Source organism: Schistocerca gregaria, chromosome 9, assembly GCF_023897955.1.
Source record: "Schistocerca gregaria isolate iqSchGreg1 chromosome 9, iqSchGreg1.2, whole genome shotgun sequence".
NCBI lineage: Eukaryota > Metazoa > Arthropoda > Insecta > Orthoptera > Acrididae > Schistocerca > Schistocerca gregaria.
Window position 1 is genome coordinate 159,013,937 of NC_064928.1, and position 25,081 is coordinate 159,039,017.

At 38.0% G+C, this 25,081-nt stretch overlaps 1 protein-coding gene across 2 annotated transcripts in view; it reads right to left on the reverse strand.

The window, feature by feature from the left end:
* Positions 1-276: 276 nt before the first annotated feature.
* LOC126292135 (nuclear RNA export factor 1-like) overlaps positions 277-25,081 on the reverse strand; it is a 137,616-nt gene continuing 112,811 nt past the window's right edge. The window contains exons 12-14 of one of the 2 annotated variants that reach the window (XM_049985973.1): positions 21,885-22,058; positions 14,906-15,042; positions 277-2,352 (exon numbers count right to left, since the gene is read on the reverse strand). In XM_049985973.1, coding sequence (XP_049841930.1) covers positions 2,235-2,352; positions 14,906-15,042; positions 21,885-22,058 — 429 coding nt within the window. In that variant the 3' untranslated portion in view covers positions 277-2,234. The remainder of the gene's footprint in view (positions 2,353-14,905; positions 15,043-21,884; positions 22,059-25,081) is intronic. The other variant, XM_049985972.1, reaches the window with a different exon arrangement.

The following is a 25,081-nucleotide window of genomic DNA, read 5'->3' on the forward strand; positions in this document are numbered from 1 at the left end:
CAATGTTGACTGGAATACTCTCTTTCAAATTCTAAAGGTGGCAGGGGTAAAATACAGGGAGTGTAAGGCTATTTACAATTTGTACAGAAACCAGATGGCAGTCATAAGAGTCGAGGGGCATGAAAGGGAAGCAGTGGTTTGGAAGGGAGTGAGACAGGGTTGTAGCCTCTCCCCGATGTTATTCAATCTGTATATTGAGCAAGCAGTAAAGGAAACAAAAGAAAAATTTGGAGGATGTATTAAAATTCATGGAGAAGAAATAAAAACTTTGAAGTTCGCCGATGACTTTGTAATTCTGTCAGAGACAGCAAAGGACTTGGAAGAGCAGTTGAACGGAATGGACAGTGTCTTGAAAGGAGGATATAAGATGAACATCAACAAAAGCAAAACGAGGATAATGGAATGTAGTTGAATTAAGTCGAGTGATGCTGAGGGAATTAGATTAGGAAATGAGACACTTAAAGTAGTAAAGGAGTTTTGCTATTTAGGGAGTAAAATAACTGATGATGGTCGAAGTAGAGAGGATATAAAATGTAGACTGGCAATGGCAAGGAAAGCGTTTCTGAAGAAGAGAAATTTGTTAACATCGAGTATAGATTTAAATGTCAGGAATTCGTTTCTGAAAGTATTTGTATGGAGTGTAGCCATGTATTGAAGTGAAACATGGACGATAACTAGTTTGGACAAGAAGAGAATAGAAGCTTTCGAAATGTGGTGCTACAGAAGAATGCTGAAGATTAGATGGGTAGATCACATAACTAATGAGGAGGCATTGAATACAATTGGATAGAAGAGGAGTTTGTGGCACAACTTGACAAAAAGAAGGGACCGGTTGGTAGGACATGTTTTGAGGCATCAAGGGATCACAAATTTAGCATTGGAGGGCAGAGTGGATGGTAAAAATTGTATAGGGAGACCAAGAGATGAATACACTAAGCAGATTCAGAAGGATGTAGGTTGCAGTAAGTACTGGGAGATGAAGAAGCTTGCACAGGATAGAGTAGCATGGAGAGCTGCATCAAACCAGTCTCAGGACTGAAGACCACAACAACAACAACAACATGTATAAAAATAAAAAAATCTTTACGTATAACATATTTACAAGACATACTTTCATCTGACTCAACATTATGTTTCTAGACTGATTTCACATAAGAAATCTTTTATTTACATACAATCTAATCAAGATTACATGAAATTACAGACACAATTACTTGCCAGTACATACTTTCATGAAGCTAAATATTTAGTTTCACTGATACATATAAAAGAAAATGTACACGGCATTATATACACTTTCACAGAAATTAGTTCCTTTATCGGGTAGGAGAAAAAAATAGATTGTGGAAGGTAGAAAGGAATGGCAGGTTAGGCAGACAATAAGACAAGAGTGAGCCATCAGCCAGTATGAGGTTACAAATTTGTGCATGTAAGTTACATTGCAATGCCACCCAGCATTGTACATTCAGCCAGCACAGTTTAGTGGGAATTGTAGGGGTAGGGGTAGGTGTAGGTGTAGATTGTGTGTGTGTGTGTGTGTGTGTGTGTGTGTGTGTGTGTGTGTGTGTGTGTGTGTATGTGTTTGTCCCCACTCTATCTTGTTAAATAATTTGTCCAAAAGCTAACAACAAAGTTTTCATTCTTTTTTGTGTTACTATTAACGACTTCAACTATTTGGCGAACTTTACTCCTATGTTAGTCATGTTCTGCCACAACATTCCTTGGCATATTTAGTCAAAGAGAGGCTTGGTTAAACATTATCTCAAACACTGAAAATCCATTCACGATGAGCTGGCCGTTCTCTCTCATCATGGTGTCTGAGTGACCTGTCCTCCCTTATTAACCTTTTGCCACACACCTTTTCTCTAATTCTCAAGTAAGGAACTGATCGTTCCTAAAGCCAGGACAGTGTTGGGTCCTTTAGCTTTTGTGTGTGTATCAGTGTACTGAAGCTAATTACGGCTCAGCAATCTGTCTCATAATTTAACAGTTACCTTGATTAAATTTTTCTTTTGGTACAGTCAACATTACATTAACTGTTATCAGGATACAGTTCCCTGATTATGTTCTTGCATTAACCATTCACTCAAAAAAACTTTACACTGAATATGCTTTTTCTGTAACAATCTTGAAGCAGAAACTATGACATTCACAAAGTGTGCAACATTTCTCAGCAACTGCTTCAATTGCTATACAGTCACATATATTCAAAGTGGGCAAAACCATTCTCACTTTTACAATTCTGCTGTTTTTTGGTTTATGAATCCAGCAGCTGGAATTTTGCCCACTTTATACATTTCAGTGAATGTTTGGAGGGCTTCTATTAGGTCCCAGCCCACAGCATCCAGGCACCTGAAAAGAAAATGAGTGTTATTTATTGCGTAAGGGAACGCAATCCTCCAAAATCCAAAATATTAATGACAAATGTCTTTCCCTGACAGCCTTTATACAAGCCTGTACATATAAGCAAGTATCTAAACATGTACAAAAGAGAATTTCAGTAAGCATTCATGTATGGAATAGACACACCTTTTTCCTCCCTCCAAAAATAAATTATTTTTCTATGTCCACATGATTATTCTGCAATTCATACTTAAGTGTTTATCAGAGAGTGCATAGAATCACTTTTAGACTCTGCACCAACATTCCACACACCAATAGATTGTCGGAAAAATGAAGACCTAAATCTTTCTATGTGAGCGCTGATGACAGACTTGCACTTGGCCTCAACTTTTGTCTGCTGAAGCCTACACTTGATTTTGACACTAAAATATAGCCAACAATTAATTAACATAAAATTTCAGTCACATAAAATTTAAACTCAGTTCTTTCTGCATCTAAGGGTGGCACAAAATATTTTTGTTCATTCTTTACGTTTATGGCCTTTTACTGAGAAAAAAAAAAAAAAAAAAATTGACCCTTGGAAAATAGCCATGAGTTTGGTTATCATGGGATCCTTGACTGATATGCACATTAGGTTAGGTTAGGTTAGGTTAGTGTTGTTTAACGTCCCGTCGACAACGAGGTCATTAGAGATGGAGCGCAAGCTCGGGTTAGGGAAGGATGGGGAAGGAAATCGGCCGTGCCCTTTCAAAGGAACCATCCTGGCATTTGCCTGAAACGATTTAGGGAAATCACGGAAAACCTAAATCAGGATGGCTGGGGATGGGATTGAACCGTCGTCCTCCCGAATGCGAGTCCAGTGTGCTAACCACTGCGCCACCTCGCTGGGGACAGAATAATGATTCCATGCAAATCACACCCAAGTGACTTTATACTGAGCCTGTACAAGGCGTATAACACAATCTTATAATGATCTTAATTTAAATCTTGTATGGGGTGGATAGCCTCTCATATAATTTATTTATTAAATTAACTGATCGCAGTTCCCCTCCAAAAATGATGATAACAGAGAATTCAGTGAGTGTGACTGTTTACCAGATAAATGTCAACCTCAAAAATTACAATTACATTTATTATATTTAACTGAAACACAAGATTGAGCATGGATTTGTACAAGGAAGAATCATGTATATTAACATAAACCAAACATGTAAATGGTCCTCATCCAACAGAGGTGTTGGCAAGAACTTATTACAAATGACTCTGGCTGGAATCTAAAAGGGGAGTGAAGAGAACAGGTTAAATGTATAATGCCGACAAACAAGTGGGTAATCTGATGCAATACCACAATATCATGTAAGGAGGCAAAGCAGTTCTATAGATGCCACCAATAAGAAACCTCAATTTGAAGTTTGGGCAGCTGAATAATCAACTGAAACCCTACAAGCCTGAGATGAGCATATTACCAACAATGCGGTACAAGGCAGTGTACTGATAACAGATGCTGTTGGTGATAAGTTCTGCTGCATGGAGATCGGTTCTGCCTTGGATGCTGATTGAAGCACAAATTCAAAAAGGTCTTAGTGTTTGTCAGGTTGGCTGGACAAGTGAAACTGCAAATGAAATTACAGTGCACCAAGGACAGCAAAGATGAGGCAGACTCCTGCAGCAGCAAGCAACCAGTCCCTCAAAATTCTCTTCTGTCCTTCGGCTAGAGCGCGACTGTTCCCCCGTGACAGAACTCGGCCACTCACCATCGATAAACAAAGCTTTTGCTAATTATGGTCTTACAAAAAATTTGTCTAGACTCCCACTACTGTATTCCGTCAACCTAGGCACCAATAAAATTCCTTCTTGCCAATTCTCAATGGCACTGATACTGATGTAACAGTCAAGCAGCCTACCACAGCCTCTGCCAGGACTTTGAGCAGGAAGCTTTCTGATGAAGAGCACCTACAGAATATGATAATTGGGGCGCTAGTGTGGTGCCATCCCATTGGCTGTCTCACGGAGCTCGGCGACCATTTCTCTGAAACATCCCGCACAGCAGCACAGCCGTGGCGCCAAGCTGGTACGTTCCTATCCAAAACATAAGGCTTTCATGAGAAAACTGCCTCAGCTATTGTAAAAATGTAGAGCTTCCATTACGCTGGCCCCTGAGACTCTAACATCAAAAGAGAAAGCCAACAAAAACGAATGGCCTCAGGACTCAGTCCGCAATTTCCAATTATAGGATGTTCCCCAGACCATTCGTTGCTACTGTGAGTGGTTGGCCTTCTCATAGCCCAAAAGTTCCCCCTGTTCTCCAACGTGAAATGAACAGAATTATGAAATGCATGCATTGTATTACCAATCATGTACATTCTGGTATGCAGCATCCAATTACCTACTTTGCATGACAGTGTAATACAGTAGCAAAATGACATTAATTTGCATGTATGCAAATTCAGATTTTAGAAATGCAAGATGGCCTGGTTTGGTGTCCCTTACTACTGGTATGAAGGAGCCAGAGAGCCTACCATTTTGCACTCTTTTGTTTAATATTGTGACAGAATGTCCTTGCAATTTGCATTTCACAGAATTTCTCTTAGTTTAGTTTGATGATTATTTCTCACAGTGTACATGGTAATCAAAAAACCATTACAGCATCTGCAGGAGAAAGTTGGCAATTGAAATTTCATAAAAAGATTTCAATTGCAACTAAATATGCTTTTGTTTTAATGACTGCTGCCCCAACTTGATTATTTTATCCATAGCTTTCTCTCTCTTATTTCACAGTAATGGAAAATGATTTACTCTTCTTGGAACTTTTTCAATTTTCTCAATCAGTCCTTTCTGGTAAGCATCCCACAGTGCCTAGCAATACTCTATAAGAGAAGAAATATGAGTAATGCACATAGTGTCTTCAGCAGATTTGCTGTAACTTACGAGTGTTCTGCAAATATATTGCACCGAGTTGACAACCTTTAAATTTGTTTGATGTACCATTGGTGCATGTAAGTGGAATTCAATGGAATTTTTTTTCAGTACATGTTTTATGGTTCAGGGTCAACTGCTCCTTGTCAGATTATGCATGTAACTTTTCTAAATCATTTTGTAATTTGTTTTGATCTTATCACTTTTCTGGACAGCAAATGACAGCATCGCCTGCTGACAGTCTAAGAGGGCTTCTCAGATTGTCTCCTAAATCTATACTAGTATATACGCGGGAACATTTTTAAAACTCTCAAAACGTTCTTCACCAGTTTGTTTCAAATTATTACATGATACCCTAATAAACATTTGGGCAGACATAGGTTATACAGTTTGTTAAACAACAATGAACATGTTTTCTCTTAAAACTGACTGCAAGACAGCAAATGTTATGCTGTACAGTGCTTTCCTGTAAAAATGTGCAGTTTTATTTTCTTTCTCACAATCCGTTTTAACTACGGTAGCTGAACTGAATGGATAAATTGGTTGGGATCACGGGTATATGAGGTATGAGAGAGACCACTCTAGTTGCTGGCTCTGTGAGAACAATAGCTTCAATGACATTATTTCACATAGTTTCAACCTGCAAATGAGTAGCATAATACAGTACTGATTGGGTTGTACAGTAATATTCTAATCATAATGAATAAGCCATAAATACAGCCCACCTAAAAAAATAGTTTACAGACAAAAATGACAGTAAGGAAGAAAACAAAACAGCACACTGTTGTGTATATATATTTGTTTAACATTATCTATATGAAGTAACAATTTGTCTCTCATGATTTACAGCCCTGCTGTCAGAGTTAAAATACTATGAGTGAAAGAAAGAAAATGAAACTGCACATTTTCATAGCCTAGCATTTTCTTTCTGGCAATTGGTTTTAATACAAAACCCATAGATTGTTGTTTAAAAAAATACAGTTTATGCCCTTCTGAATGTTTATTAGAGTGTCATGAAAAATTTGAAGTAAATCACTCAAGAACCTTTCAAGACATTTTTGATTCACATTCTACAAGATCTACTACAATTTCTGGTTTCATACATCCAAACTCAGCAAAGTTTGCAACGAGGAGGTTTGAATTTACATCCTGACACAAATTCCAGGTATACCCAAGATTAAGATGTAATCCAGTTCCCACACATATTTAGAAATTGCAAAAAAATTGTAGATTTGCTAGTCATTTATACACATTGAGAACAGCAGAGGGCCTGTAACACTTCGTTGAGAAATCTCAGACATCACTTCAGTTTCATAAGATGACTTCTTATCAGTTATTAAGAATTGTGAACCTTAAACTGACTATCAAGAATCCAGTCACATAGCTGAGATGATACTCCAAAAGCACACAATGTGGATACAAGCAGCTTGTGAGGAACAGTGGCTAAAGCCTTCTGGAAATCTATAAATCTGTAATCAATCTGATATTCACTGCAAATACCACTCACTAATTCGAGTGAATAAAGTGCCAGTCCTGTTTCCCAAGAATGATGTTACCTGGTTCCATTCTTCTTGTGTGTCACACAGACCATTTTCTTCAAGGTACTTCATAACATTACAGCACAATTTATGTGCACTGGTGTACAAAAATGTGGAAACACCACAAATGCAACACAATGCCATGCATAATACAGTTTAATACAGTGGTGCATTCAAAACAGTTTTCAGTCACTTTAGAACAGATAAACGTAAGTCCTGCTTTGTTTTCCATGGAGTATTGTACCAATCTTCCTCAAAAATAGTGGAAAGTTCAAGAAAAGATAATGGCAGTGGATAGCAATCACGCACCCTTCTCCCCAAAGTAGGATACCAAGAATCAATAGTATTGAGATCTGATGACTGTGATTGCCAGGGGAGATGTGACAAATCATCCTGACAATTCATCCAGAGAACTGAGCAGCTCAATAGAGGAAAGCTCATTACCCACTAACAAAAACTATCTGAATATGGTCAATGTTGTATCCGTAATTGGAGAAACAACAAATAATGACTGGTGTGAGTTCCAACTTCTGTTTATTGCCAACAGTTCCACAATAACAAAACAACTTGGTGCTTGATCAAGAGCAGAGACTGGGCTGCAGAGACCAAGTGCGGTATGGTAAACAGTCGTAGTGTAGCGTCGTTCCGGGGCGCGACGTCGACGTAGCACGGAGGTAGCCCAACATGAGACTGCCAGGCGTGGCGGCGTATGCGGCTATATAGGGCGAGTGGCAGAGGAATATCTCTCGGGAGGACGCCGGCTGAGGTTGCCCTGACAGCGCGGAGGCACTCAGTTTGTGAGGCCCACACCTGCGCTGTACAGCTGTGCAGACCTGCGCATAAGCAGGGGGTGCCGGCTGTTGGCTGTATGATGTAAAGACCGCGGCCATACAGCTGCAGGCGCCACGGTGTGGGCATTGACTATACCACAGTCAATATTAACCACGCTTTCACATTTTATTATACAGATAAATTACTCAAAAATACCAGGCTTCTAATCACAATCTTCACTGACACAACTGTCAACTTCACTACCTGTAATTTTTATCATGATTGTCAATATATTTGCCACCCTCCCCAGAAAATACTTTGTCCTTGCTACCAACCAGAACATTGAACACACAGTATTTCTTGCAACGAACTTTTTGAAAGCTTCTCTATTAGGCATACTCTTTGCATTACAAATAACTACGAGTTTGACATTTGCCTCATAATTGTACCTAAATTTGAAATCTGTCGATTTTCTTTCTTCATTAAATTTTACTCTTTACTTAGAGAACAACTGTACCACTTGTGTCATGTAAAATAGCAGAGCATTGAAATGTTAACAATCAAAGACAGCTACATGCTACCTCATAAACAACAATTCCTCTGCAAACAACAGTGATATTGTTGCTCTGTTTCAAACTAAGGAAGAAGTACTACAGGAAAAGTTTTTATGATGTGAAAATATACCAGTACTTGTAGAGCCACAAGTATAAACAGCAAATTCACTTTTTGCAATCACATTTTAGTGAAACACTGTGACTTGTATTCAAGCAAATATAGTAATTTGTTTGCTTTGGCTTACAAAAAAATATGTTGTCACAAAAACTAATATATCAATGAAAATAATCAAATTTTTGAAAATATAATACAATTGGATAGGTAAAGAACCTACCAACCAAGCAGCAGCAGGAAAATGTAGAAGCTTTTGGAGCAAGTGGCTCCTTCTTCTGGCAGAAGGGTTGAAGGGGGAGGCAGAGGAATCAAGAAAAAGGACTGGCAAGGTTTCTCATCCTGTCCAGAAAGCCTCCTCAACATCTCGGCAACTTTTCCGATTTGTCCCCATTTCCTAAAACTCGCCAGTCATTTTCCTTCATCCCTCTTCCTTACCCTTCAATCTGTCTGCCAGAAGAAGGAACCAAAGGCTCCAAAAGCTTGCACATTTCCATTGTGTAGTGAAAAGATATTTTATCCATCAACATAGATTAATTTAAAAAAAAAAAGTGTTGTGATCTCTCAATTTTTTCTGATGTGATTAATTAATGGTGTGCTTCAGGATATTCATCCACAGTTCTTGTTTTGATTTTATGCACAATATTTTGATGGTCCACTCAGCTGTCGTCCTCAAGTGCTGTGTTTTGGTATTATGTTACTTGCTGCTACGAGTCCAGTATGACTAGGAGCTATTGTTGGTCTTGCGTTGCTGATGCCCACTAAGCCCACTGATATGCTTTTGCTTTTCAGAGTCCATAAATATATTCCATAAAATGTACGTTCACTCAATGATTCCCTGTAACACACCAGACTAAAACAACTGGGCAAATCACTTGTTGCTGAGCACTGCCTCAAATATAATCTTGAAATTAAATAAGATGAGACCAGTATCATCAAGCAAACGCTGAGTTTGTGGGACAGTGTAATTAAGGTGTGTATAGAAATCAACTGAGCAAGATGGCGCAGTGGTTAGCACATTGGACTCGCATTTGGGAGGACAACAGTTTAAACCCTCGTCCCGCCGTCATTCTTTAGATTTCCGTGATTTCCCTAAATCGCTTCAGGCAAAAAACAGGATGATTTCTTTGAAAGGACAAAGCTGACTTACTTCCCCATCCTTCCCTAATCCGATGGGACCGGTGACCTCGCTGTTTGTCCCCTCTTTTTTCAAATCAACTGACCAATTATTGTATTCAAATCAAAATGTTGGAAAATCAAATAATCATGGCAGTGGTCTAATTATAAACAAGGCTTCAGGTCCAGCACACAATCTATTAAGATCTCACCAGCCATCACTTCCACAAGAATTGGAAAATACTGTGAGCCTGTACATTTTACGGAATATTGGTGTGAGCTCTGGAAAATAAAAGTAACCCCAACAGGTGTAGTAGACATCTGTAAATTGTGACATGAGACCAACAATAGTTCACAGACTGGCTGAAATTTAGACAGCAAGTACACACAACAACAAAACACACAGCACCTAAAGATGATGATTGGCTGGACTTTGAAACATTGTGCACAAGATGGAAATAACAGCTAAATTGAACTCCTGTAAGTACACCATGAAAAAACATATGTTATTACTGGTTGTGTAGTCACTCATTTTTCTGTAACTGGTGACTTCAGGTTTCACCTTTGCTATAGTATAGTATTGGCCAAGCAATATGATCAAATTACTGCAAACACCTCAGTTATGGTGCTTATTTTCTAACGTATCTGCAGCACACAAGCATAATATATTGTTACCCATTCGCATCACATCATAGTGAAGAAGTGTTCTGAACAATCCGCACATCTCCAATAATCACAGGGCTGTGTCAATCTGCTCGCAAACGGAGTGAACACAAAGGAGAGGCCTCAGTTGTCGAAGGGAAACACAACCTGGAGTACTGATCAATGGAAGCACGCAATGTGGCCCACATGTTTTTGCAGTGACATACATGACAAAATCACTAGTGCAAGTATGAAAGGCCTCCAACTACGAGGCACGATGGAGATTCTCATACTCAGGTGATAGTTTACAGTAGGCCCAGTGGCCACAGTGAAAGGAAATATAGCTGCCGGTGTAGCCAACGGCCTGGCTTCATCAAATATGGTGGGTCTCAGATCACCGAAGTTGAGCAATGTTAGGCATGGTCCATACTTGGTTAGGTAACTACATGAGTACATAATGTAGTGTTGGCTGCTTTTATTGAGGGGTGGTGGTGTAGAGTCACTGATCGCCAGTCTTTGCCCCAATGTCCAGGAGATTAAAGCCAAATCTCTCTTCTGTGTCTCACGAAGTGACCGCATGTAGCATGGTTGATGGTGATTGCTTGGTGCTAGTCCAGAGGAGGACACTGTGCTGGCACTGGGCTTCATAATCTACTTTCCATCATCATCATCATCATCATCATCATCATCATCATAATCGTCATCCTCCACACACCCATTACAGATGCCTACAATTATCAGGTACATATAAACATACAACACTCACACTTCGTGAAGAAAAGGTGCCATTGTGCGTGCAGGACAGAAAAACCTCTCCAGTTGGGTGCCAGAACCTACACTTCAGGGCCCCTAGCCAACATTGTCACATGACTTTTCTTTACTGCTAACGTGTTTGAAACCGCTTTGGTTGAACACATTAATTCAATGGTATTCTCAAGTTTATTTAACTGCTGTACCAGAGTTTGCAACTATACCGCATCAATCAGGATGCCAAGTTCTTCAGTGAGACAAAAATCAGCTGGGTGCTATCATTCAACAACGCAGGTTTGTCTAGCTGAGCACGTGTGTGTTTTCAGGTAGACAGTATGAGTCAAGAGAGTTGAGTTTGGAAGTGTGGCATGATGGTAGGTGCAGGGAATCTTAAGTGGTAGGAGTTATAATGAATGTTGTGACTGGTCGTCGTGAGATAAATGCTGTTGGAAGGTAAGTAGTGGAAGTAAGATAAAACGGAACTTATTAGTTAAACAATTCACAAGGAATTGATGTAATGAAGAGTTACAAACAAAACATGTCACTAGTTTGCTGATTCAAGATTTAAGATTCATGATCAAATGTGCACCGTGAGAAGTGGTACTTCTTCAAAACAAGAAGTGATTTTAAATTCACTAAATTTCATGGGAAATATTCCAGAGTGAGTGAACGTACGATAAAACTAATGTTGTTAACAGAATGCTGAGTGTGAGGGCAAGCCGGAATACTGTTAGGCTGAAGTTGTTATTTAATTAACAGTAACTTTAATTGCAAGCACTTCTTATTGACTGACCGATTAGCCATCAACTGGCTATTAATAATAGACAAATGCTTTTAGCTGAATAGTGATTGTGTGGTTGAAAAAACAGATTTTTAATTTCACTCAGTCTCTGTTGTGCAAGCAACTGAAATGGTTGGTGTTCCTGTGTCTCTTGCCAGTTGTGAAGTATGTTCTGCCATTCTCATCCAGTAAGCACGAGGAGTCAGTTCCACAGAGTTTCACTGTCAAATGTTGTGTGTATGGGGATGAAGTTATGAGTGACAGTGGTGCGAGGGTATGGTGCAGAGAATCGAGGTTGGTCACACAGTGGTGCACGATGGATGTTGTAGAGTAAGACGTTCATATGCAACAGACAAGCTGACGAAGCTGTGCATGTGAGATATCGGTCTGCAACTTCCAACCTTCCTGAAGGTATGTCTCAGCCTTCAAGGATCTTTAATATTGTCATGAAGAGATTAAGTTAGCCTAAGCTTTGTGAACGGTGTGTATGAAAATGTCCAAATGGTATTCACAGAACTGAAAGCAAAGGTTCAACCTTGACCTTCCTCCAGCACTACCACAAAGAAGAGGAAGCAATTTCTGAACAGAATAATGACCGAGGACATGGGTGCAGTATTTGGGCCTTGAAACTAAGAATCAATCCAAACAGTGGGTGTACACTCATTCTCTCAATAAGTTCAAAAATTCAGGCAGGCAATGTCAAACTCCAAAATAATGGTTACAACTTTTTTTGGATGCATAAAGTAATTTTGATAAAAGATTCATTGAGAGTAATGAATGGTAATACAAGGTTACTGTGAGTCTAAGAATCTCTGAAGGTCAGTCTAAAACAAATGGCATGGGATGATTACTGGTGAATCATTGTTCTTCATGACAATGCACAACCACAAACTTCAAATGGAACAAAGAAGAAGAAAAAAAAAAAAAAATCAGAGAGATTTTTTGACATCCTCCATATAGTCCAGACATGGCACCAAATCAGATGAACACCTCGCTGGACACTCGGCACTTCATGACTGATCATGAGCTCGAGGATGCTGTCAACAACTGGTTGAAGCAGGATATGGCACCATTCTTTCATGAAGTGATAAATAAGCTTGTCTCATGGTATGGAAAGTCTGAAAGTCTGAATTAGGGTGGTAATTATGTGGAGAAGTAATGTCAACATGAACAGACTGTGTTTAAAAAGTTTGCTATTTTTTCCTTTCTTAATATAAATTTGATGTTAATTCATGAATAGCTGTCATATTAATATGCCTAAGAACATTATACTAACTATTAATTTTCAACATAAAACTGTTGCCAATTATATGAAAAGACTGGAACTACGACATGGGATTGGTAATGCACACATGGTCACAGCTCTCAACCTCCTCTTGCTCAACCTTGTTCACCTGTATGCATACAAGAACCTCAGTTTCTGCACTAGGTGAGACCTGATGTAATCAGTATTTCCAAAAATGTGGATAATCTGTAAATAATCAACTAAATGCAAAAATCTCTAGCACATACTACAATGTACAAACCTTTTATTTTGGCACTAGCAAAAAACACTTTTTTGGCACTTAAACTCTATATTTACTGTAGTCTACTCAGATTTATTTACTGAAATAGTGTGTAATTACCCCCCTCCCCCCCCCCCCCCCTGGCATTTGAGAGCAGGACGAATGCACATATGTATCACTAACATTAGTTTGGCTGGAGTAGTTTCTGGTTTACCGAGAGTTTTTACAGCTGTGGTGTTGCCTCTGCATGAAGTGTTATTTTTTCCATAGACAGCAATATAACTTTCGTCATCGGTTATCATTCCGTACTCAGTATGACTGTCATTCTGTAACAATATCATGCTAGCACAGCTTCTTAGCTCTGTGAGGAACAGATCCACACTGACCATAATAATAGTAGCTGGAAGTGTGGGACCGGTGATCTCCCTGTCATCTGTGGTGACAATATAACAACTGCACATGTATCGCACCATAGCAATTGTTTACCACACATTTTAACAAAAAAGGAAGAAGAATCTGAGTAAACCAGAAATCTGGATTAAGGAGGGGTAACTGCTTTGCCCCAACTAAATCATTTCCTATAGTCATGCTTCAAAATTTGTGACTGCTATATGAATGTTTTAAATATAGCAAGAGAAAGAACAGAGTTACAAACTTCAGTATTTGAATAAACACTAATAAGCATATTCTGTGTGATAGACAACTAGAAGACAGATGCTACACCACTGAATGGTACGATGGGATGACAGGAAGTGTTCCATCTAAGGGGGCTAATAGAGGTGACATTAACAACAGCCATAAATAAAATCAGAATCTATATGAGTGAAATACTTCTAAAACTTACACATCAAAGTATCAGAATGTAGCAAGCCATTCAAAACTAATGAAAATGGAAAGCAGAGAGAGAAGGAAAGCTGGAACTGGGGAAGGATTTTAGTCAGAAGCTTAGCAATTTTCCAACTTCATTGTGTGTCTGCCAACTATTGAGAGCCTCATCTACATGGTGAAAATTGATTCAGGTAACATGTCTGTTATGACTGCAAACCCATTCACAGGAAGACAATCAATTTGCTTCCAACTGCAACTGATTGTGTAATAAATGCTCATATTTATAGATTAACCTGCAGGTGGGTGTCAAATGAATGTTATGTTGGTTTTTGCTGCTGCTGCTATTCTTGTTGGTGTTCATAATGATGACGACGATGATGATGTTGCATTGAAATCTACTGATGAAATGTAAAGCTGTGCTTTTAGAGAAATATCAGGATGCTTGCACTTTACAGTAAATCTACATCATTTGTTCTCTCACATAAGTTGAAAGCTTCCTTCCTGGAAAGCTTTTTCTGCAGAAATACCATAAGTCAACATTTTTGCATTGAGAATGTCACTCATTAAAATCAGCTACACTGTCCATGTACAAATATTTTGCATCAAATGTAGCTCTTCAAAAAGTATCAAAAAATATGAAAGTTTGTTCAGGATATTTACCTAACCCACATCTGCGGTGTCTGGTTTCCCCAAGTAATTCCAGGCAAATGATATGAAACTTTCTACTGTAGACCATAATCGAAATCCTACTGTTCTGTTATATTTGGTTACATTTGTGAAATGACAGAATTTTTCTTGTGTACTATATTTATTGGCATCGTCATGATTGTATTATCATTACTGTTACTCTGAAATTACACAGTTCAAATACTACTATTTACTTCTATCCCAGTTACTTCTTCTTACCGTTAAGAAGTTCTGGATATGTTGCCACAAGTTTCATTATCTTGACATTTTAACTGAGTTCTAACTGTATAAAAATAAAATAGAAGAAAGTGATATGCTCTACTTTCTCTGTAGGGACCCAGTACAAAAATAAGTATACATACTTGCGTGACCACTCGGATCTCATGTCAGTAAGCGTCATATATATTTTCGTCATAGTATTTTTTTCACTCTCCGTCACATGCCTCTGTGGCCTAATTATCTTTGGGTTTGTATATGGCTTCGTGTACTTAAATGCCAACTGCAAGGAAAGGCAGACAAAAAAAGGTCACATTATTATACTGTACATACACTTAGTTTTGTTTCACTAGCCTAAAAGGTTAATGAAGAAACATAACAAACACAGTTGTACAATTTATTTGCAGCATCCACCAGAAAAGAATAAAGTCCCTGTGGCACAGAACTAACTGTTGTACAAATGAGCAACTGAAAGTATCAGACTAGTACAACAAAATTATCAAGGAAAAACAAACACGGGTATACACTTCTACTGTGAGTGGATTCCACCATATGTTATCCACCTTTAGTAAGCATAAGCCTTAAGCAGGAATCATATGCAACAGTTTTGTTAATCAATTAGAAAGGACTTCTTTCAAAGATGATTTGGATGGTGTTACTAATGTCACTTATTATAAAAAAAGCAGAGCGATAGTTAAATTATTCTTTACAAAACGGAAAAAAGTGCAAATACGGAATGTATAAGAGAAAGTCCCCACGAGTGAGATCGACTTTCTGAAACCAGTTCAGTAGGACCCCAGGTACACAGTCTACAGCCATTCATTTATCAGGAGAGAAAAAAAATCTCGTGATCCACTGCAGCCTCAAAAATAACATCAGTTTCTGACATGGCACCATAGCCTAGCAGTTAAGTTATGTAGCTGCTGCTCAAAAAGTTGTTGAGTACCCTATTTTTTTAAAAAATCTTTATGCTAATGATTGAGATCACTATTTTTATTCAACTAACTTGTTTAACTATAAATACTTTATTTCTAATCCTTTGTCATGTCATTTTAATCATCATCATAGTAATTTTTTATTTGTTCTCACTCTTTTTTGATTCTTTTCATTTTATTTTCAATTGGAATATTTTTATCTATCTATCGTGATATTTAATAATGGAAACTCCACATAGGAATATCAACAATGTAGGAAAATACAGATTGCTACTTAACGTAAATAAGACACTACTATTCCTGCCCCTTCCCGATTGCTGCTGCTATCCCTTGTGATAGTTGAATTCTGGCCTGAGCTGCAGGAGTTGGTGGGCATGTGTATGTGCGCTTGCCTGTGTGTATGTCTCTCTGTTTGTCTTTTCCTGATGAAGGCTGTGGACAAAATATTTGTGTATACTTGTCTTAACTGTGCCTGTCTGCAGCTTAGCGTGTCTTCTTTATGGTAAGTAGCAATCTATCTTTTCCTACATTGTTGTTGTCATTATATTTATACATTTAAAAACCTGAACTAGAAATTAAAAAACAAAAGATGAAATATTCTATTTATATTGCCTGTGCAATACTGTCAAAATTTTATTTTTCATTACAAGATGTATACGTTTTGGACGGTAATCCTCCATACAAACATTCAAAACACAGATTCTCCTCACACCATGGAGAAAGTAATGCAGACAAAGATTTAAACAAAATGATGTTTTATTTATAAAACAACATTCAAGCTGAGTAATAGAAGTAACGACTGGAAAAACAGGTCAAAAATATAAAAGGATAAAAAGAAATGAGTACATAAAAAGGAATAAGTACATAAAAAGAATTACAATCACATGAAAAAGATTTCAAATGAGAAAAAAATCAGAGAGCAAATAAAAAAGTTAATACAGAGATTAAAATGAGATGGCCGAAAAGAAATAAATTTTACTTATACCAATTTACTGAATAAAAATGACAATCAGGCATTTCAACAAAGATGTAAACACGAATAGAGCACCCTGATGAGACTAACACACAACCTTCAGTGTCTGCCATTTCAACAAACAGTTTTAGTACTGTAATCGGACATTATCACACTTGCAACCAGGATATGTACCCTAAAAGGATGTAAAAAACATAACAAAATTCTGATAAACAAACACAAACAATCTGCATACTGACTATGACTGATGGTGACCCCAACACTTAGAGGTCATTTGTGTTTATTTATCATAGTTTTATTGTGTATTTAAATCTTTGGTCAGTGCCTATCTTGGCAACAAGTTTTTTATGTTTCATGTACTAGTTTCTAGATGGTCATCTAGACTGAAACTTATTATAAAATAAAAGATAAAATTTTGTGATCAAAGACTTTTATTTTCTAAAAAAGATAGATTTAGCATTTCACTAAAGTTATTCATCACAAAAAATCATTGTTTAGAAATGCAAGAATCAACATTACAAGGTGGTAAGGTGTTTAGAATGCACAAATGCATCAGAACCACAAATGTTAAGATCAATAAAGGAAAATAAAAAACAATAAAAAGGAAAGAAAAATTGCGAGGAAGATGTTAGGAAATAGAACAGTGGCAGAAACATTTAAATTGAGAAGTGATACTGAAATACACTTTGTCACTAAAAAAGGAAAGAACCCATAAGATGCCGAAAAATGAAACAACAATACCGTCACATGAGAGGTAAGACACGGGAATGCAGGATGTCTGCGCCATCAGATTCCCCTCGACCACTATCGGCAGTGGCCGGAAGTCGTACCTGATGGCTCCGCACACCATGACGGCTGGAGTAACACTGCTGTGCCTCTCCAAAACATTGGAAGAGTGGGACTTCTCGCCAGGTCGCAACCAAACTTGCCAAAAGTGGACGTATGGAACAGTGCAGAATAACAATTCATTGTAGGTCACAGTGCGATGGCAGTTATCAGCAGTCTACACTTCCTAGTCACAGCACCACTCCAAACAAAGTTGGGCTACAGATTTATTGGAATGTAGTCCAATTAAGTCGAGTGATGCTGAGGGAATTAGATTAGGAAATGAGACACTTAGAGTAGTAAAGGAGTTTTGCTATTTGGGGAGCAAAATAACTGATGATGGTCGAAGTAGAGAGGATATAAAATGTAGACTGGCAATGGCAAGGAAAGTGTTTCTGAAGAAGAGAAATTTGTTAACATCGAGTATAGATTTAAGTGTCAGGAAGTCGTTTCTGAAAGTATTTGTATGGAGTGTAGCCATGTATAGAAGTGAAACATGGACGATAAATAGTTTGGACAAGAAGAGAATAGAAGCTTTCGAAATGTGGTGTTACAGAAGAATGCTGAAGATTAGATGGGTAGATCACATAACTAATGAGGACGTATTGAATAGGATTGGGGAGGAGAGAAGTTTGTGGCACAACTTGACAAAAAGAAGGGACCGGTTGGTAGGACATGTTTTGAGGCGTCAAGGGATCACCAATTTAGTATTGGAGGGCAGCGGGGAGGGTAAAAATCGTAGAGGGAGACCAAGAGATGAATACACTAAGCAGATTCAGAAGGATGTAGGTTGCAGTAGGTACTGGGAGATGAAGAAGCTTGCACAGGATAGAGTAGCATGGAGAGCTGCATCAAACCAGTCTCAGGACTGAAGACCACAACAACAACAACAACAACATGTAGAACAGTAATTCCTTGCGCAGCTGCTGTCAGTCTCTGCCCAAAGGTGTGGGATGGCACAAAATGTTGCAGAGAGTTCATTATTTGTCTTCTGACAGTAGATGCAAATCTGAAGGTGTTAGTATTGCATGGTATACAAAATGGCGATTCTCCTCTGTGGCGTCACATGTAGTCGACCGGAACTTTGACAGTGAGTACACCCGATCTCACGTACCCGAGCAGCCGACAAGAGCCACTGTCACATCTGAAAGCTCCACAAATCTGGTTACTGCACAGTTCTAACAGCCGACAAAATTGGGGCCCACAAACACTGTCAGTTGGTGATAACATCGTCTCACATGAGTACATGGCATCTCAGTTTTGTTCATGGTGTTTTTGCTCAACATCTGATGCTCATATCCATTATAATATATCGTACCAGTCCTAGTATCTATACTAAACACAAACAACATTAATGTACTCTGGTGGCTGTTCTAGCTGTTGTTAAGAATTGCAACTCTAACTCTAATGATTTACATCCCTGCCAATGGTGTGTTACACTGACATCTGACCATGTCTTCTGTGTGCTTCACCTTTTTGTCAGGCACTGTATAATACAGGTCAAATTACGAAAAGATGACTTAAGTGCTACGGGCACATCAGGAGAACGGGTCCAAACACACACCAAAAATATTGTGCAGCATTCTGAAAAATTAAAATGCAAAGATAATTTGCTTATAGAAGTGTATGAACACCTAGGACAAATTGGCATAAATAAGCAAGAAGGGGAGACAAAACAAAACTAAGATGTGGAAAGGTTTCCAAGACAAAACAGCTCCAAGATAACACAGAACAAAGTGGACAGAAAAAGGTGGGAAAAAAGTTAAGAGATGGAGTACTGGGGGAAAGCGTGAAGCTAGCCCCAGCTCACCTTTAGCAAAAAATTTAGTAGTAGTAGTAGTAGTAGTAGTAGTAGTAGTAGTAGTAGTTGAAGAATGCAAGCTCTGCTGATAAATATTAATATATACATATAAGCCAAATGCTATTAACATCTACTCTATATCCTTAAGTTCCTAATCTACCTCAGCAAGCCTTGCACATCACCTCCGCGGAATTAAAATTTCTACATGTCTTTAAATCATTTAATACACCTCTTTAACCCATCTGATGAGTTCTGGCAGTAGGCTAGCTCTTGGCCTGAATTATTTCCAGCTGCTAAGCTTATGGTCCTCTGCTGGGAACTGGAATGCCAGTCAAAACAAATTTAAATTAATATCTGTCTCTCAGTTGCACACAAACAAAATTATAGTTTATTTGCGTTCGAGACACTTTGACATGGGAAAATCCTGGGCTCATTTTGCATTATCAGCAAACATATCTTGTAGCTTACATTCCACATAACAATAATATAGAAGACAGTCATGGTCAAATTTCAACGCAACATGAATGCTTACTCATAACGATGCTTTTTTTGTGATCATGTAAAACCGTCACAAGTTACCTATGTAAGATATCTGAATCTTTTAACTACAAACCTCCACAAAGAAGCTGTATTGTACTTTCTTTTACCAGCAATATTCTTCTTCCGCGTTTGTTCATGGCATGCTCCACTAGTGATGCCTATCCGATCTACGACTTGTCAGTTTATTTATTTATTTTTATTTATATATACACAGGGTGATCATTATTAAAGTTTAAATGATGCTTCTTTTAATATTTTCTGGGTATGCATCCGGATCCCGTCGACATTCTGGCACGATATTTCGGCCCAGAGACGTCCGGTCATCATCAGGTCAGTACACAACTACTGAAGAAGAAATATGCTGGGAAAATTTCAAAAGTCACATCAATAATGATGCTGAGGTAAGTAACTCAGCATAAGGTACAAGGGGTCACAAATAATGGGAAATACCCCAAAAAGGGAAGACAAATGTTGAACATGTGATGCCACCAGATGATACACCTTGCTACATGTGCAGCAGTTGAGCCTACTGATCTGTTGCTGCTACCATCTCAACCCAAGTAAAGTGTTCAAGCTCTAGGCCCACAGGTGCAACTTAAGAGTATGGGGCTCAGAGTTCGTGTCTTGTACCTGGCAGGCAGTATTTTTTCATTACAATGGACAAATAAGTGTTTACAATGAGGTAAGATTTATTATTTTATATACTGGTCTTGTGGTCTCCTCTGGTTTATTGCAAAGCATAGTACTGTACAACATAAATCTACCTTACTGAATCACAAGTAATTGAGATTAAGATTTTGAATTGCTCATATCAGTAAATGATCTAAATTTTCTTTGCAAATATTGTCTGCAAAAACAAAAACAAGGGACAAAAGAAAAGAACCACAAAAGAGCAGCAGCTTTACTTCGTTACAGCGAGGACATGTCTCAGCATCACCTACCTAGCTTTGGGGTTTTTTAAAGATTAATAACAATCACACTGTACATATTTCAGCACGTTTATGCCTTTCTTATCACCCAGACTGTCAATTACTCAGAGAGAGAGAGGAAAATTGTGACCACAATCAAACTGTGTGTCAATATCAGAATTTTTCTGCTGGGCACATTTGTATTTAACCAGTTTGTGTGCTATATTCTGTGGCAGAAATGAAGAGCCAGTGCAGAAAGGTATGGAAAACTGCTGCAATCAGACTGAGACGTGTAGCAGAACAATGGCCATTCATGTGACGAAACAGATTTAAAAAGTGGATAGAAGAATAAAAAGTAAACGATGTAGTAACAGGGTACAGAAATAAGTAGTGGTAAATATTAAGAAATATCTAATCTGTCTTAAAGTTTTTTGTACCCACGTCATCAATAAATGAGCAAGTTGTTGTTAAGGCAATTGTACGGTCCAATTTAATAATAACTGAAAGGAATCTAAATGTGCAAGTACACCGAGAAGTTCTGTTTCTTATATGTGAATTTTTTTTAATATTATTACACTGGTTTTATGTTTTAATATTTTGTTTGAAGTATCCCTCGAGTTAAGTGTGGCATATAGACTTAGCTAGCAGAAGGTGCAGTACAGAGTGCTGCGAGGGACGTCACATTACTCCAATCCAATGTACTTCTACAGATCTCTTAAGACAACAGTTTCATATATTCTGGGTATAGAAACTGAAAGCTGTTATAAGAGTTGGTACAAGTCTAGACTGTGTTCATCAGAGAACAGCACAATGTAAACCGTTACCTGTTTGTTTGATAAACTGAGAAATTAATTATTTGGTTAAAACTAAACAAATGAAAAAATTATTTAATTAATCAGGAATGAGCATGAATAAAGCAGAAGTGCTGTTATTGGAAATTAAAGCTGAAGCAGTTTGCTTCTTATCATACACACACAGTTTGCTGTTTTCTGACTCCAAAGGAAGAATCACTGTACAGTCATTCTGTGTCTCATCATTTGCATTATGTACCTCACACACAATGACACCTTCAGTAGTAAAGCACACTTAATATCTAAATTCAATCTAGGATATAAACACATTACAGAACATAACTCAACTTACCTCTGCTTCTGCCGTTGTTGCATTTGTAACGTACATGATGTCGTTAACTATCTGGTATTCATCATTTGCTCGTCTGATGAGAACAAAGGTACGCATAAAATGTCTAAGCGATATGTTCTTTTTCATAGATTGCTCTTTGAACACACCCGTAACAGTCAGTATAGTACTTACATCCTGTAAAAATAAAATAATTCATTTAGAAGAAAACGTTCATTGCAAGAACATATTGCAATCAAAAGATGCATTCTAATATTTAGTTTGGGCTTGAAAACTTTTTTTTAAGGGAGATCTGGATAGACTGGTATGCGTTAAAGCAAGAGTAGATATACAGACAGTCTATGCCTGAAACTGTGTTACTAATGTATAGCTACTGAAGATCAGAAATGAGTTCTGTATACTCATCAGTGGGTCCTATGACATCACCTCCAAACTTGCTGTCTCATCCAATTATTTGAAAACCAGCCACATGAGTCTGTTGCTGGGTACAAGTGGACTATACCAGAATAGAAAAGACCGCAAGTACACCAGTCATACGCGACTATTGGGCACTGTGTGTGTGTGTGTGTGTGTGTGTGTGTGTGTGTTATGCGGAACGTTTTGAAAGACTACTGTAAGTTTATTTTAACATCTAATATTACACAAGACAGTATCCAAAATAGCACTTCAAATATTGTATTAGAAGACTCATTTGATGGAAAATTTAGATCAAAACATCAGATTACCAGTACAAATCAAATGACATTTGATGGAAAATTTAGATCAAACTATCAGATCACCACTACAAATGAAATATGGGAAAATTTCATGTGTGTGTGTGTGTGTTTTTTTTTAAATACCCCAGAGAAAAATACAGTACCATCTGGATTGACAGTGTAGCCAATTTAGAAAGACACACCAAACTTAAGAAAGCGTACAGAGTAACATGGAATCACTATAATAATTGAGTGATATGATTTACATTCTGTAAAGCAAAACTTCGGCATTACAAGAAAACTGTTTTGCCTGAAGCATTATGTGCATCAGAACCTACATCTCTAAGAGGTCACTCAAAAATAGATGATATTCGAAAGGAAAACTGAAAAATTCTCAGGTTAACTTATGGTCCCATTAATATAAATAGCACATGGATTAAAAGAGAAACTATACACCTACATGTGACAATAGCCAAGTGCACTGAAGCAAAAGGCACTTTAACTTCTATGGTCACATCTGCTGAATGAACAACACTAGTTTAACCCTTTGTGCGTCACATTTAGAAAAAAAAAATGGGGAAAATTTTTTGTATGATGAATATTTACTGTATATGTTGCACATACGCCATATCCATTGCAGAAGTTCTTTTGAAGCTATTGGTTAATAAATAAAATAATGATTCCAAATGGCATCATTAGAAAGTACATAATAATTACTCAAAAAAATGCATACATAACTGTATTGTAAACTTACCATATTTTTTTCCCTTGCCCTTGAGGAACTACGTAAAGTTGGTTCCATAACCAAGAATTTCAGCACACACAGAACACAACAGTTACTGTTCACTCACAAATGCAGTAGCACAAGTCAAGACACTTCTCTGTTCTGCAGTGAGTCATGAAAGCAAACGCCACTGTGATCTGTTGGCCAAACTTTGAACTACATGAAGCGATGGCAAACGGTATCATTGAAGCATTGGGAAGCTCAAAAAAGCCAGGAATAATTAATGATGACATTTGGAACCGCATTAACCACAGTAAAAATTGCCTGGTTAGAAGCTAAGTAAGTCTTCTGAGAAATGAACCCCACAGAAAAATCATCAGAGAATGCAAAGCCTTTGGAATCTTAGTTGCAAATCACACATTTGCAGAGGATGCTAATAAAAGAAGACTGGGAAGCAGTGAGGGACACAAGAAACAACACAGTATATTCATGAAGTTTCAGGAAGAAAGGGAAAGGAAGCTCTCAGACCAAGCTAACAAGTTTGAACACTCTCTTTAGCTTGGCATAAAGAAAGAAGAAGAAAAAACTCTATTCAGCAAATGTCAAACAATTACGTTAACATACACACTCTTTTGACACATTACTGAGCTCTGTGACAATAGTACAGGAAAACAGGATTCAAGGTTAATTACTGAAATAAACTTAGTCTTCAAAAAGTTACAAAAATTAATGACAAGTCACAGAGATACCTATAGCCCATAAACACAAGTTGACATGAACAAAAGAATATACAAACAGCACATTTTTGGATGGTAGGGACATAAAAGTGATGTTGCTCTATACTCTGTTCCTGCACGACAGATAATATACAGGGGTTGGACAAAACATATGGAAACACCAAAAACACAACATATTACCATGCCTATTACAGTGTAGAAAACCCACTGGCATTCAAAACAGCTTACAGTCATCTCAGAATGGATAAATACAACTGTATGGTTTTCAAGGGAATGTTATACTGTGCTTCCCACAAAACAATGGCAAGCTCAGGTAATAATGATGGAGGTGGATAGCAATCACACAAAGGCTGAACAGGACTGAGATCTGGTGACCGTGGCGGCCAGGAGAAATTTGACGATTCCTGCTCGTACTTACAAAACCAATCGTGAACAATGTCAGTAGTGTGAACAGGGGCCCTGTAGTCTTGGAACACAGTATCACATTTGAGGAACAAACATCACAACATTCAATGGCCTAGTCAGCTAAAATGGTCACATAATCCTAAGCAGCAATGCTACCTTGCAACATAACCATGGTGCTCATGGAATACCACAATATGGTTGCCCAAATCACTAAAGAGCCACCACAGTTCACTCTTAAATATTAGAAACGTAAACTCGGCCAGAACTTGGATACAGTATGAAACAAGACTAACTCGATCAAGTATCATTCTTCCTTTGCTACACAGTCCAGATTTTATGTCTTCAGAACCACATTTTTCCCCATAGAACTCCCACTTGCCCTACAATTTCCTGCTTCTGGAGCTTCCTCGAGTTGTTTTAGTGCAGACACAATTTGCAACTGCAACATTCAGTTCTGCGGTGACTTTTGCAGCTGTCTTCCTCTTATTTTTTGTCACAATCCTATTCAGTGTTGTCTGCCACGATCGATCGACAAACACTTTTGTCCGCGTTATGACTTAGTGGATGATGTTTTTCACTTTCCCTGTATGAGGTATAAATCTCCAATACGGTGCCTCTCGAAAGAACCGACACTTCATC